The sequence below is a fragment of the Marmota flaviventris genome, chromosome 1, assembly GCF_047511675.1.
Source record: "Marmota flaviventris isolate mMarFla1 chromosome 1, mMarFla1.hap1, whole genome shotgun sequence".
Taxonomy (NCBI): domain Eukaryota; kingdom Metazoa; phylum Chordata; class Mammalia; order Rodentia; family Sciuridae; genus Marmota; species Marmota flaviventris.
Window position 1 is genome coordinate 86,562,005 of NC_092498.1, and position 13,719 is coordinate 86,575,723.

Below are 13,719 nucleotides of genomic sequence, written 5' to 3' on the forward strand. Positions count from 1 at the left end.
CCACTTAATTCATAATATGCATTAAAAGGATACTTGATAATTTATATTAAATGCAATGTAAATTATACCAATATTTAAAAGAATATGATATATATATCTAAAAGCATAGGGAAAATCTCCAAGACAAGTTATTGAGTGGGGGGGTGGGAAGCAAGATGCAAAACTTTATAAATAATATATAGTATTCTTATTTTTCTGGTTTTCTATATAGATATATAATAAATTGCAGTTACACCTGGAGAGTTAGAGTAATGGATCAGATTTGAAGAAAAGATTCTGACTTTTTATATCCTTTTGAGTTTTTATCACATATACATAACTTTTATAACTACTTTCACAAGAAAATGAACTGGCATACAATGAGTGCTGAATAAGCAGTATGTGAATAAATAACTACTAACCAGAAAGGTTTCATCAAAGTGTTTATGGGGATAAAAGCCAGTCCTATCACAATTACAGAGAAACTAAGGTGACAAAGTGGATCCAGCAAAGGTAAACCATTGCAGCAACCATTACATATTGCAGGTTGACTCCCAAGTTCAGGGTCAGGTTCCAAACTGCCTAAACCAGTACATGGTAATGCCATTTCTGCCAAATGTCTGGTTCAGGGGCTGCCAGCCCTAAGTCAAAGCTGTGGGAAATCTGAAAATGTAACAATAAATGAACAAGACAAAGCATTGCATTCAATCAGCAAACTTCTGTGACTCTCCATATCACTACCGAGGTGGCAACCAGAGGGATGGCACAAACCAAAGGCAATGGATATTACCCAGAACTAAAGCAGAAGACTGAAAAAAATATTAGGATACTATCAAAGGCATCAGTGAAACTGCTAATTATAAATAAGTTTGAGGTTGGATATAAATCTAGAAAGGTACTTAATGAAATAAGACGAAAAAGTGTGTCCATGTATTAGAGGGTGACAAGGAGGAGTCAAAGACAAGGTGTAATAATGATGCTGGTTGGTTAACAGAATGAGAATCATAGAGTTAAATCAATCAGATGACTGGTTCTTGTGTAATCCTAGCAAGAAAAATTCTGCCAAATTCTGTGATAAGACCTAGAAGAACTGAAGTAGAATGCTGATGTTGCTGAGGTTGAGGCCATCAAGAACAATAAGGCCCATGTTGATGAGCCAACATGAATACCAATGAAGATGATGCTTTCAATGATAGACTCAGTTATCTTTAAAGGGTGGTAATATAACTAGCTGAGCTGATATCAAAAGAGAAGTTGTTTATTGATGGTGATAATATTTAAAATCAACAAGAGTGTCTACTGTCTATCAACAAGAGCACCTACATGAGAAAATGATTATAAAGGTTACTTGAGATAATGTATTTAAAGCATTAAGCAATGTTTAGCACACGATAGTCAATAAATATTAGTTCCTTTTATTAACAATAATCATGAAGTAGCACTATGGGACAAGTCCTATGCCAAATGCCCCTTTTTGCTTGCCCAGTGGGTTAGAAGAAAGAAACAGAGAGAATAAAGAACGTATAGATGCATTTAGATAATGAACCATATATGGGAAAAGACAACATTTAGCGAAAATTAAGCAAGAAAAGGAGTGTTTGGCAAATAAAGAAGAATTTGCTCCCAAAAGGGCAGAAATCCAAAGGAATATAATGGCATTATGATTACCCTAAAAATTTTCAAACCTAAAGAATACATCTTCCTTTAAGTAAGTCCTGACAGTAGTATGTGGAAATAGCAAAGTTAGACTGCAGATATATAAAGCTGGAGTAAAAAAAAAAAAAATCAGACAACATAATAAAAAGGTGATATTCATTGATCAACTGGTAAACTAGCTAGAAAATTTGGCAACATTAGTTTCTAAATTTAAAGATGCAAGTTTACAGATTTTGATCTCTCAAATGTAACATGATCCAAAGTTATCCATTTCTTCGTAGTCTAAAATGCCAACAAAAATCATCTAAATTTCAAAATTAAGGTGTGGTATTAACTGATAACTTTTATGTTTTTTTAATAATAAATTATATGGATCCTTAGAACATTGCCATCCTTATGTTATAAACATGTAACACACTATGAAGGTAAATAGCCTACAAAATTCAGAGCACTAAATAATGTTACTATTTTTTAAAGTATTTTTTTAGTTGTAGATGGGGCACAATATCTTTATTTATTGGTTTATATGTGGTGCTGAGGATGGAACCCAGTGCCTCACACATGCAAGGCAAGCGCTCTACCACTGAGCTATAGCCCCAGCCCTAAATAATGTTACTATTTAATCATGGTTCTTTTTAGTAATGTCCCTAAACTCCAAATCTACATGTGAAGTTTTTTTTCTATCCTTTAAGATTTGAACCTCAAAAGAGTTAACTGTTTTGTAGTAAACTAAAATCAACATGAGTGTTTAAAACAATTCCACAGAATAAAAAACAATTGTTGATCCGTTTTAAACATTTCATCACAAAAGAACTATTTAAAAGTTTTTCATAAATCTATATTCTTACAACAACTTTGTGCCAAAAAACCTAAAGATCATATGCCAAAGTAGTCTAACCAGCATTGTGAGGTAGGTCCTTCCAATTTATAAAAACAAGTATTATAGTCTTAGGCCTCAGATTCTTCTACCAGGAATTGTAAGAACCTTCACAACTCTTTAAGAGTTCTTTCAAATATCATTAGAACATCTGGTAAAATCACTAAACAGCAAATACATCTTACTCATCTAATGAAATATGAAAGACTTGTGAGTTTCCTCTCTTGGAGGGCAGGAGATGGGGGCTATTGAGGTCCAAACAAGGTCTAGTGCATGCTCTACTGCTGAGCTACAACCCCAACCCCATTAGTAAGGCTTTGTTAATCCTGAATATGATCATACTAAACACTGCATCGTTAAAACTCAATTTTACAGAAACACAAGGGCAGTATCCCCACAAATCAACATTTTTTCAATATAAGAGGAGCCCTGGTGTCCTAGAAAATGCAGGCACTAAGAAGAATCAAGGACTACTTTTTAGATCCTGCTGGGGAGATCCTAATTTATTTATCCAAAAAGGGTCTCAGGTTCCTCAGGGGAAAAATGAAGGACTGAAATAGTTTTCTGTGGATCTTCATGTAGCTCTCAAAACTGCCTCTTCCTAAGTCCCTGGTTAGTGTTCAAAAACTTCTAACTGTATGGGGGAAGGACTCTGGAAAGGTTCAATTTGGCTGGCAGCAGTTACAGAAGAGGGGTAAATCCACCCTGCTAGTCAAGGGTGACAAACTTTGCTGGAATGCTGGGATGTTATTCATCCATCTCTCCCAATTACGGTGGTTAAACACAAACCGTTGTGGGCCTGAGAGTGTTTTCACTGACTGTGCAACCTGGGACGTCAGGATGGGCAGGGGTCGCCGGGGTGAATGCGGGGTCGCCCCTACTGCTTGGTCCTCCAAATGTCCTCGGAGCCCAAACTCCAAAGAAGCATGTCCTGGGCCCAAATACTCCTCCCTTCACCCCAAGTCCTTGCCCACCCCTTCCTAAGTTCTGAACCCCGCACATCTGGAGCCAGGTGAGGGGACTGAGGCAGAAGAGACAGAACTACAGGCAGGAGGGGTGACCGCAGTGGAGGCCAGGCCTTTGGAACAAGTCAAAATTTTGTTTTTTAAACCCCAACCCAACCGCAGCAACCTTGGGTGAAAAGACCTCTTCAGCCCTCTGGTCGCCAGTAGCCGGCGGCCAGGCGAGAACCTGGGGAAGAGGCGCGAGGTCCTTACCCGCTGCAAGGCTGGCTGCTGCCGGCCGCTGCCTGTGGCTCCAGTACCGGAGGCCGGAGGTGGCTCCTCGGAGCCGCAAGGAAGCTGCCATGCTGCCCCCGCCCCGCCTCCCCGCGGTGACCTCCACCGCCTCCCAGCTAGCCCACAGACTGCGAGAATGCGCGAATGCGCAACCCCGCGGGCGAGCTGGCGCGATCTCGGCGTGGGGCCGCTCGCGCATGCGCTCTCACTGATCTGGAAGTGCGTCCGCCCGCAAGGGGCGGAGCGTGGTGCAGAGAGGCGCGGCCCGGGATCGGGGGCGGAGACTGTCAACTCCCTTATAGACAGGGAGTGGACCAATAGGAACTCCCAGATACCCCCACCCCCAGCCCCGCGCCCTGGCCCCTCCCTCAGACTCCATCTACGTTTTCAGCCTGCGAGCGTGAGTCTCCTTGTTTACTAAGACGTGGAGGCTGTGTGGGAGGAGGTGTCTGGCGCTCACTCCCGCCTCCTCAGAGCAACTGTACCCAGAAACCCTCCTTCCCAGAGCTGTAGCTATGCGTTTCTACGTTACAGGCAAGGACAAACTTTGACTCGCAACAGCTGCAAAAATTTCTAGGCAAGAGATGAAATTTCCAGCCTTTCTAAGTATGGATCTTATAATTTAGCGTTTGTATTTTTAGTGCCTATTGAAAAACAATAAGCAATCTACTGTGGAGCTGGGGCTGGGGCTTAGCGGCAGGGCGCTTGCCTGGAGTGCGTGAGGCACTGGGTTCGATCCTCAGTACGACATAAAAATAAACAAATAAAATAAAGGCATTCTGTCCATATACAACTGCAAAAAATTTTTTTTAAAGAAATCTACTGTGTATGTAATAATTCCAAAATTGATTTGATGTTGTATAACCCGATAATTTCTCAGTAAACTTGAAAAATAGGAAACCAATTTGATAATTGTTCTTTCTAGAAGCAGAATTTCCAGGAACTTGCTCTTTCTATTCCAAGTCATATTTCTTTAATATTTGAAAATTTCACGGCCTGCCTCAATTTGGTAAGCAAAACGTAAAGGTAAATTAAAATCGAGAAAATAGTCTATACGAATGCATGTTACGTGTTAGAGAAACAGACATCTATTCTTTATTCTTTGGGTGCTTGGTGTGCATAAGAAACTCGGGGATTCACATCTTCACCAAAGGTTTGGGAGCCACAAGACTTGTAGTTTTTGGAGAAAGGTAGTAAAAGAGAAGAGAGTGAGATGTAGCTTGGGCAATAGGAATCCCGAAGTTGTCCATCCCACCCCCACTCCCAAATTTATTTTTTATTCATTTGCCTAGGGTTGTATTCATTCTAACCTAAGTAGCAGAAATAAGGAATTTGACTTGGATTGTCTTTTTTTTTTTTTTTTTTTTTTTTAACTTTGCCCAGTCACCCATGGAGCTAGAAACTGCTAAAGGGAAAGCAAATAATTGAATAACTTCTAAGCACAGCTTCTCATGGTTCTGGGCATGTTTCCAGGGCAAGGACCCATCTGTAACTAGTAGAAAAACAATTCCCTTCATTGTGACACTCTGCCACAACCTTCTACCTATATCTACTGAAAAGAAGGAAGGAAAGGTGGGGAGAAAGGTAGGAAAAACGCATTTCAACTATCAGACAATCTCCAAGATTTGGGACCCCACCACAAATAGGACTGTTAATTAATTTCAAGAGCATTTCATTTCACTCTTATTGGTTTCTTTACAGTTTAGCTGGAATGGACCTGCAACCAATAAATGTAGCCTTGCAATTTTCTACATTTACTTGCTGAAGTGCAGTAACCTACCAATTTTGTCAACCCAAAGAGAGCTGTTTACAGCACAAAGCAACACATCACTCATCTCTCCAGCTCTTTATATCCCAGTCCTCTTGAAATTTTATACCCAATCAGATCACTTTTGTCATTTTTATTATGAGCTACTGATCTTGCTTCTCTAGATTGTTTATGGGGCTTTTTTCTTGACCGTGTGTGTGTGTGTGTGTGTGTGTGTGTGTTTGTAATTTTTTTTTATATACAAAAGGCTGCCTCCTGTGAACAGCATTTTCCCAAGGTTAGAAAGATGGAGCTCAGGAAGAGCAGGCAGAGCTAAGTTGGGCAGGACTTCATTTTTTTAATTTTCTTTTTTCATAGTGGTGATGGCTTTGAAACATGAATGGTATTGAAAGTTTGATTCCTTTTACTCCAATATGATCATTGGATAAATTATAATGTTTCCATATCTCTACATCATGTAGGCTGTTGCCTTCTCCCAGAAGTTCTATATTGATTCATAATTTAAGGAATGTTCACAGAAGGTTTCCAAAAGCATTATGATTTTTTTAGTAATTCTTAATATTTAAAAGTGCTCACAGATACTGCATTTGCAAAGGCAGTTACTGCCTATGTCTAGCTTGTTTTGACTGCCTTCCTGATACCTTGGTTTGAAAAGCACTGCAACTTTACCCTATGTCTTTGCCACACATTTTTGTCTGAAGTTATGTTTCAAAGCATCATAGTGGCTGTTCGGCTTCCAGAAAGATGTTGCAGATGTAATTTTTTTTTCCTTATTCCTTTCACTAAGTACAGCAGAAATTATATAGATGCTATTTAATTACAATGGGGCTATATGCCAACAAGCCCATCAAAGGTTGAAAATATTATTAAATTGAAAATGTATTTCATATACCTAACCTTTAGAACAGTAGCACAAAGGTGCTGCTAAGCATCTTTTTTTTTCCGTTTTAACATTTTCCCCTTATTGGTTCTTTTTAGTTATGTATAATATTAGGATTCGTTTTGACATAAGAAATGTAGTATGTATACACAAGCATGAAATATAAAAAAGCATGGAATACAATTTGCTCTAATTCAGTCCCCAATACTTCCCCCTTCCCTCCTCTCCTCTCTCTCCATTTTCCCTTCTTTCTACTCGACAAACCTCCCTGCTGTTGACTTTGAGGAGGGTTCAGTGTTCTTCTTTTTAGTTACACATGGCAGTAAAATCTATTTTCGTATATTTATACAAACATGAAATATATCTTATTCCAATTAGGATCTCAGTCTTCTGGATGTTGAGATTCACTGTGGTATATTCATATATGTACATAGGAAAGTTATAACAGATTCATTCCACTGTCTTTGCTATTTCTATCCTCCACCCTTCCCTTCATAACCTTATGCCTAATCCACTGAACTATTGTTCTTCCTCCCTCGCTACAATTTGTGTGTTAACATCCACATATCAGAGAAAACCTTTGACCTTTGGTTTTTTGGGATTTGCTTATTTCACTTACCATGATAGGCTCCAGATCCATCCATTTATTGTCGAAATGTCCTAAAGTAATTCTTCTTTATGGCCAAGTAATATTCCATCTCATATATATATATATATATATATATATATATATATCCCACATTTTCTTTATTCATTGATCTGTTGATGGGCATTTAGATTGGTTCTGTAGCTTAACTATTGTGAATTGTGCTGCTATAAATACCAATGTACCTGTGTTACCATGGTATGCTGATTTTTAACTCCTTTGAATATATACCAAGGAGTGAGATAACTGGGTCAAATGGTGATTCCATTCCTAGTTTTTTGAGGAATCTCCATACTGCTTTCCAGAGTGGTTTTGCCAATCAATGTCTGAATGTACCCTTTTTCCCACGTCCTCACCAACACTTATTTTGCGTGTATTCTTGATAATTGCCATTCTAATTGGTGTGAGGTAAAAATCTGTGTAGTTTTAATTTGCATTTCTCTAATTGCTAGAGATTATGAGCATTTTTTCATAGATTTGTTGACTGTTCATATTTGGGAGGTAGGGTTCTGAGGCTTGAATTCAGGGGCACTCAATTACTGAACCACATCATTAGCCCTATTTTGTATTTTATTTAAATACAGTGTCTCTTTTCTATTTCATGGGATAATTTGAGGAGGATTGGTGTTAGTTCTTCTTTGAAGGTCTGGCAGGACTCAGATGAGAATCCATCTGGTCCTGGGCTTTTCTTTGTTGGTAGGCTTTTGGTGGTGCATTCATTTTCACTACTTGAAATTGATCTGTTTAAATTTTCTATATCCTCCTGTTTCAACTTGGGTAGGTCATATATCTCTAGAAATTTGTGAATGTCTTCAAGATTTTCTAATTTATTAGAGTATAAATTTTCAAAATAGTTTTTGATTATGGTGCATATTTCAGTATGTCTGTGGTGATATTTCCTTTTTCATCATGTATTTTAATAACTTAAGTTTTTTCCCTCCTTCTTTTAATTAGCTTGGTTAAGAGTCTATTCATTCTGTTTATTTTTTCAAAGAACCGACTTTTTGTTTTGTTGATTTTTTAGAATTTTCTACTTCAATTCATTGATTTTTGGGTGTGACTTTAATTATTTCCTGTTTCCTGATGATTTTGGTGTTGATTTGTTCTTTTTTTAGGGCCTTGAGATGAAATGATAGATAATTTATTTGGTGTCTTTCTATTCTTTAATGAATGAACTTGATGCTGTGAACTTTCCTCTTAGAATTGCTTTCAAAGTGTCCCAGCGATTTTGATGTGTTGTATCACAATTCTCATTTATCTCTAAGGACTTTTTTACTTCACCCTTGATTTCTTCTGCTATCCATTCATCATTCAATACTATATTATTTAGTTTCCAAGTGTTAGAGTAGCTTCTACTTTTATCTTAATGATTTCTAATTTTATTCCATTATGATCTGATAGAATGCAATGTATTATCTCTATTTTCTTTATTAAGAGTTGCTTTGTAGCCTAAGATATGGTCTATTTTAGAAAATGATCCATGTGCTGCTGAAAAGAAAGTATATTCAGTCATTGGTAGATGAAATATTCTATATATGTCTATTAAGTCAAAACTATTCATTGTATTTTTTAGTTCTGTAGTGTCTTCATCTTGTTTTTGTTCGGAAAATCTATCCAGTGATAAGAGAGGTGTATTAAAGTCACCTTTTTGTGTTGTGGTCTATTTGAGTTTTGATATTGACCATTGTTTGGAGCATAAACATTTATGATTATTATTTCTTGTTACTGTATAGTTCCCTTGAGCAGCATGAAATGACCTTCTTAGTCTCTTCTGATTAACTTTGGCTTGAAGTCCACGTTATTCAATATGAGAATAGAAATCCCTGTTTATTTACAAGATTCACGATCCTTTCACCTTTAGTCTGTGGATGTCTTTGTCTATGAGGTGAGTCTCTAGGAAGCAGCATATTGTTGAGTCTTGTTTTTTAATCTGATCTGCCTACATCTTTTTTTTTCCTGGGGGGGGGGGGGTACTGAGAATTGAACTCAGGAGTACTCAACCACTGAATCAGATCCCCAGCCCTATTTTGTAGTTTATTTAGAGATAGGGTCTCACTGATTTGCTTAGCACCTCACTTTTGCTGAGGCTGGCTTTGAACTTGCAATCTTCCTGCCTCAGCTTCCCAAGTTGCTGGGATTATAGGCATGCACCATTGCACCAGGATGCTTATTGTCTTTTGATGGATAATTTACATTCATTGTTATTATTGAGAGATGATTTTTTCCCTGCCATTTTGATTTATTTCTAGATTTTAATTTAGATTTGTTTTTCCTTTGATTTACTATTCTTTTACTGTAGTTCCTCCCTCTGGTGGTTTACATTTTTATGTTTTTTTCTTTCTTCTTTATGAAATATTTTATTAAGCGTGTTTTGTAGTGTAGACTTCTAGTTGTGAATTTTTTTAACTTTAATTTATCATAGGTTTTTATTTCATCTTCAATTCTGAAGCTTAATTTTGCTTTGTATAGTATTCTTGGTTGGCATCCATTTTCTTTCAGAGATTGGTAAATATTAGTCTAGGACTTCCTAACTTTAAGGATCTGGGTTGAGATATCATCTGAAATATGGATTGGTTTAACCTCTAAATGTGAGTTGTCATTTTTCTCTATCAGCCTTTAAAATTCTATCCTTATTTTGTATGTTAGGTAATTTCATAATAATGTATCTTGATATGGTCTATTATAATTTTGTGTATTTGGAATCCTGTTTGCCTCCTGTATTTGATTTTCCATTTCACTAGTAAGGTTTGGGAAATTTTCTGAAATTATTTTATTGAAACAATTGTGCATTCCTTGAGTTTGTATTTAAGGGCCTTCATCTATCCTGATGAATCCTAAATTTGGCCTTCTCTTGTTATCCGATATTTCTTGAAAATTCTGTTCATGGTCCTTTAACTTCTTTTCTCCATGGTCAACTTTACTTTCAAGATTAAATATTTTGTCTTTGTTGCCTGGAACTCTGTCTTCCAAGTGATCTAGTCTGTTGGTGATGCTTTCCATTGAATTTTTAATTTGATACATTGATTACTTCATTTCAAGGATTTCCATTTGATTCTTTTTCAGAATCTCTATCTCTTTATTGAAGTGATCTTTTACTTCCTGTATTTTCCTTCTGATTCACTCTTCACATTGTCTTTTACCTCACAGATCAGTTTAATTATGAACATTCTAAATTCCTTCTCTGACATTTCCTCTACTGTTGTGTCAATGAATTCCATTACTGAAGTATGTGGGTTTGTTTGGGATATTTTTTCCCTTGCTTTTCCATATTTTCTGTGTGTCTACCCATTTTATCAGTATGAATATGAGGCAGCAGAGTTTTTACCCTGTGAACTTGCAGTGTCCCTGAAGGTTTCTAGAATCTCACAGTTAAGGAGGAGACAAATAATAACAACCACCAATGCAAACAATATACAACATTATACTAAATACTTAGTTCCTATTATGACATCTACAATGTTAATTGGCACAATAAGCAGAAATGTTATGATAAGCAATTGCCAACAGTAAAAACAGTAAGTTTGCAAAAGGGTTTGTTATATCAAAAGGTGAGCATGGAGAATGAAGAAGAGATATAGGAAGTGATGATTATGACAGAGGAGAGAAAGTAGAAGTGAAAAATTAAAGGAAGACTGAAAGAACAAATAACCAAAAAGAAAGAGCGAGAGAAAGAAGAGAGACAGAGTTTCTTGATGAAAAATTGAGAAATTATTTCCATTGTGGTGGTCAAAAATTGTCACTGATGTTTGTTGTCTGTTCCCAAATATCCTTCTTTTCCTTTTTTCTTGAGGTATATATGGCCCACAAGACTTGATAGCACAGGCTATCAAGTCTTTCCTTTTTGGATTGCTCATCAAGTTGCCAGTTGGAGTTCAAAAATTCTCTGCTTCCCTTCTTGGCCGTATGAGGTAGAGCAGGTTGGAGAGTATTGTCTGCTCCACTCTCAGCGTGGGGTCACTGTAGTGTTCTGTGAGAGCAGTTCCTGTAGGTGGAGATCCTAAAGGCAGAGTTTAGGTCTAGGTAAACCCTTCAGTGCTTTTTTTGATGGCAGTTGGTCTCAATATTTTAAATCAATGCACCTCCATGGTCTGGCATCTGCATGTCACACTGGGCAAAACACTCTCTGATTTTTCCATACAAAGATACCCACCGTGTTACCTGAAATAAGTTTTTTAGTCCCCCTCCCAACTTTGCCTGTGGTGAATCAGTTCCAGCAGCTGCCAGCAGTATATTTTCTTTTGTTTTGTTGTATCCAAACTTTTGAGTCCCAAAGTTGTTCTGAGTGTTCAGTATTAAATCACAGTAATAACCCTCTTTCGCCCACCTCATTGAGAAGCTATTTATCTACTTTCTTGGTCTCACATCATGGAGCAGCTTGGAAAGCAACCTCCTCTACTCCACCATCTCTAAGTATCTTGAAGAAGGATCATACCACATATTGGTAGCCCTAGAAAAGATGCAAATTCACAATTTGATGTACAGTTTCTACTAAATTTGTGTTGCTTTCTTTCCATCATTAAGTTGAAATATCATCAAGCCATCATAATTTAGAGTTCATTTGTATATAAAACAAATATAAGATTATTTGAAAGGGGCAGAAAGGAAACCATCCTAACTAGGGACTTCAGGACCCAAAGTGAAACACAGTAGTAGTAAATTCCTGGGGGTTTTTTAATCTTTATTTTATTATTTTTGTATGTGGTGCTGAGGATTGAACCCAGTGTCTCATGCATGCAGGGCAAGTGCTCAACCTCTGAACTACAGCCCAGCCCCTCCTGGATTTTTATTTAGCCTAATATATCCCGAAGTGTTTGTTGGAGAAGCCAAAAAAACAGAAACACCAAAATGCAAAAAGATATAGACCAAAAATGTCCTAATAAAAGGCTGCTCTGTATAGCCAAAGAATGTAAAATGAGCACCCTAGCAAGACAGAAACATGTCAGGATGGAAGAGAGGCACATACACATACCCAAACAGTGGGCCTAACCCACAAAGCTAAGGCCAAGTGGGAAGCCTAGACTTTTATAGTTTCCAGGAGGCAAGGAGACACCTCAACATTCCAACACCTCAACCTCCCTCCCCCTCAACCCCTCTGAGGTGCTGAGACTTCCATCACCAACACTGGGCAGTAATGAGTTCTCCACACACGCACCTCCCCTTGCACTTGAAGTTACTGGAGACCAACTCGGGGAACCCAGGCTCTCACACTTACCTTACAGGAATGAGGCACTCCAGCCTTTCTCTGCTGTGGTGTGTAAGAAGACACAGAGTGAAGAGTCAGGACTTCTACCACTGCCCAGCAAGAAGAGATTATCACTCCTTCTGCCATCATGGTTACTGGAGGCCACAAAGGGAACATTAAGGAGGCATTCCAACCCCTGTCCCAACTAGGGGAGTATCACTGCCAGATTTAGGTGAACCGAAACTCACACCCTTGCCTAGCAATAATGAGAAATCCCCCACATTGGCAGTAACAGAGGCAGAATAGGAAACCTCTATCACCATTTGTCATTTAAAAGTCCCTGTCCCCTTTCATTCCCTTGCAAGAGCCATGTTAGGAAAAACTGATTAAAATACAATGTTTAAATAAGACTCAACATGTCATCATGCCCAAACATTCAGATTTCAGTCAAAATCCACTCATCAAACCAAAACCCAGGAAGATCTCAAGCCAAATGAAAAAAAGACAATCAACAGATGCCAAACCCCAAGTTAAACTTCTCTGACAAAGACCAACAATCGTCAGAAAAAAAATATTTCAATGAGCAATTAAAAAGTTTTTGAAGAAAATGAAAAAGTAAACAATCTCAACAAAGAAACAGAAAGTCTCAGCAAAGAATTAGAAGATGGAAGAAATAAATGGAAGTTTTAGGACTGAACGTTGCAGTAACTGAAACAAAAACTCAGCTAATGAGCTCAACAGCAGAATGAAGGAGAAATTCAGTGAACAGGAAAATAGAACAATAGAAATTACCCAATTTAAACAGCCTAAAAACAGACTAGTGGAAAGGAAACATAGCTTAGAAGTTTACCATTGAGGATAACAAAAGAATGTGGGAGGGAAAGGAAAAACAGTTTCCCAATAAGGCCCACACTCTTTAATCATTTTTGCACCTTTCCTGAAGATGTGATTTTGTTTAGTCATTTCCATAATGATATGACACTGTCTCCCTTGTCCAGATCACTCTGACTTCCCCAGGTTCTGCCCTTTCCTTCTTCCCTATATTCTTCTCATCTTCCCTTCCTTTCCTCCTTCCTTCTCTTCTGTTTTTCCTTTTCTTTTTCACAACAATTTCTAATATACCTTCTCTATGCCCCAATGTTTAGGATTCAACTCAATATGACCTTCAAAAAAAAAAAGTATTTTCTTTGATAATATATAAGCAGTCATGAAAATAATTTAGATATAGAAGAAACTATCTCTGGGCTAAAAGTGCTTGTCTAACATGTGTAAGGTCCTATTTGGATCCCCAGCACTGGAAAAGAAAGAGAAAGAGAGAAGGGGTGGTCAAAAAGAAAGAGGAAACTATAAAGTCACTTTAAAAAATTATTGGTTTGCATCAGATTTAGCTGGATGGAACAGAAAATCCAAATTTTAGCAATTTGTTTTCTCCATGCTTAAAAGAAGTCTGCACGGGGGTATATCTCAGTGGTAGAGCACCTATTTAGCACAAT

At 37.6% G+C, this 13,719-nt stretch overlaps 1 protein-coding gene across 2 annotated transcripts in view; it reads right to left on the bottom strand.

Annotated features, from left to right (window-relative positions):
* Positions 1-3,882, bottom strand: part of Hibadh (3-hydroxyisobutyrate dehydrogenase) — a 104,897-nt gene extending 101,015 nt beyond the window's left edge. The window contains exon 1 of one of the 2 annotated variants that reach the window (XM_027939611.2): positions 3,730-3,882. In XM_027939611.2, coding sequence (XP_027795412.1) covers positions 3,730-3,820 — 91 coding nt within the window. In that variant the 5' untranslated portion in view covers positions 3,821-3,882. The remainder of the gene's footprint in view (positions 1-3,729) is intronic. The other variant, XM_071613919.1, reaches the window with a different exon arrangement.
* Between the last annotated feature and the right edge of the window lie 9,837 nt (positions 3,883-13,719).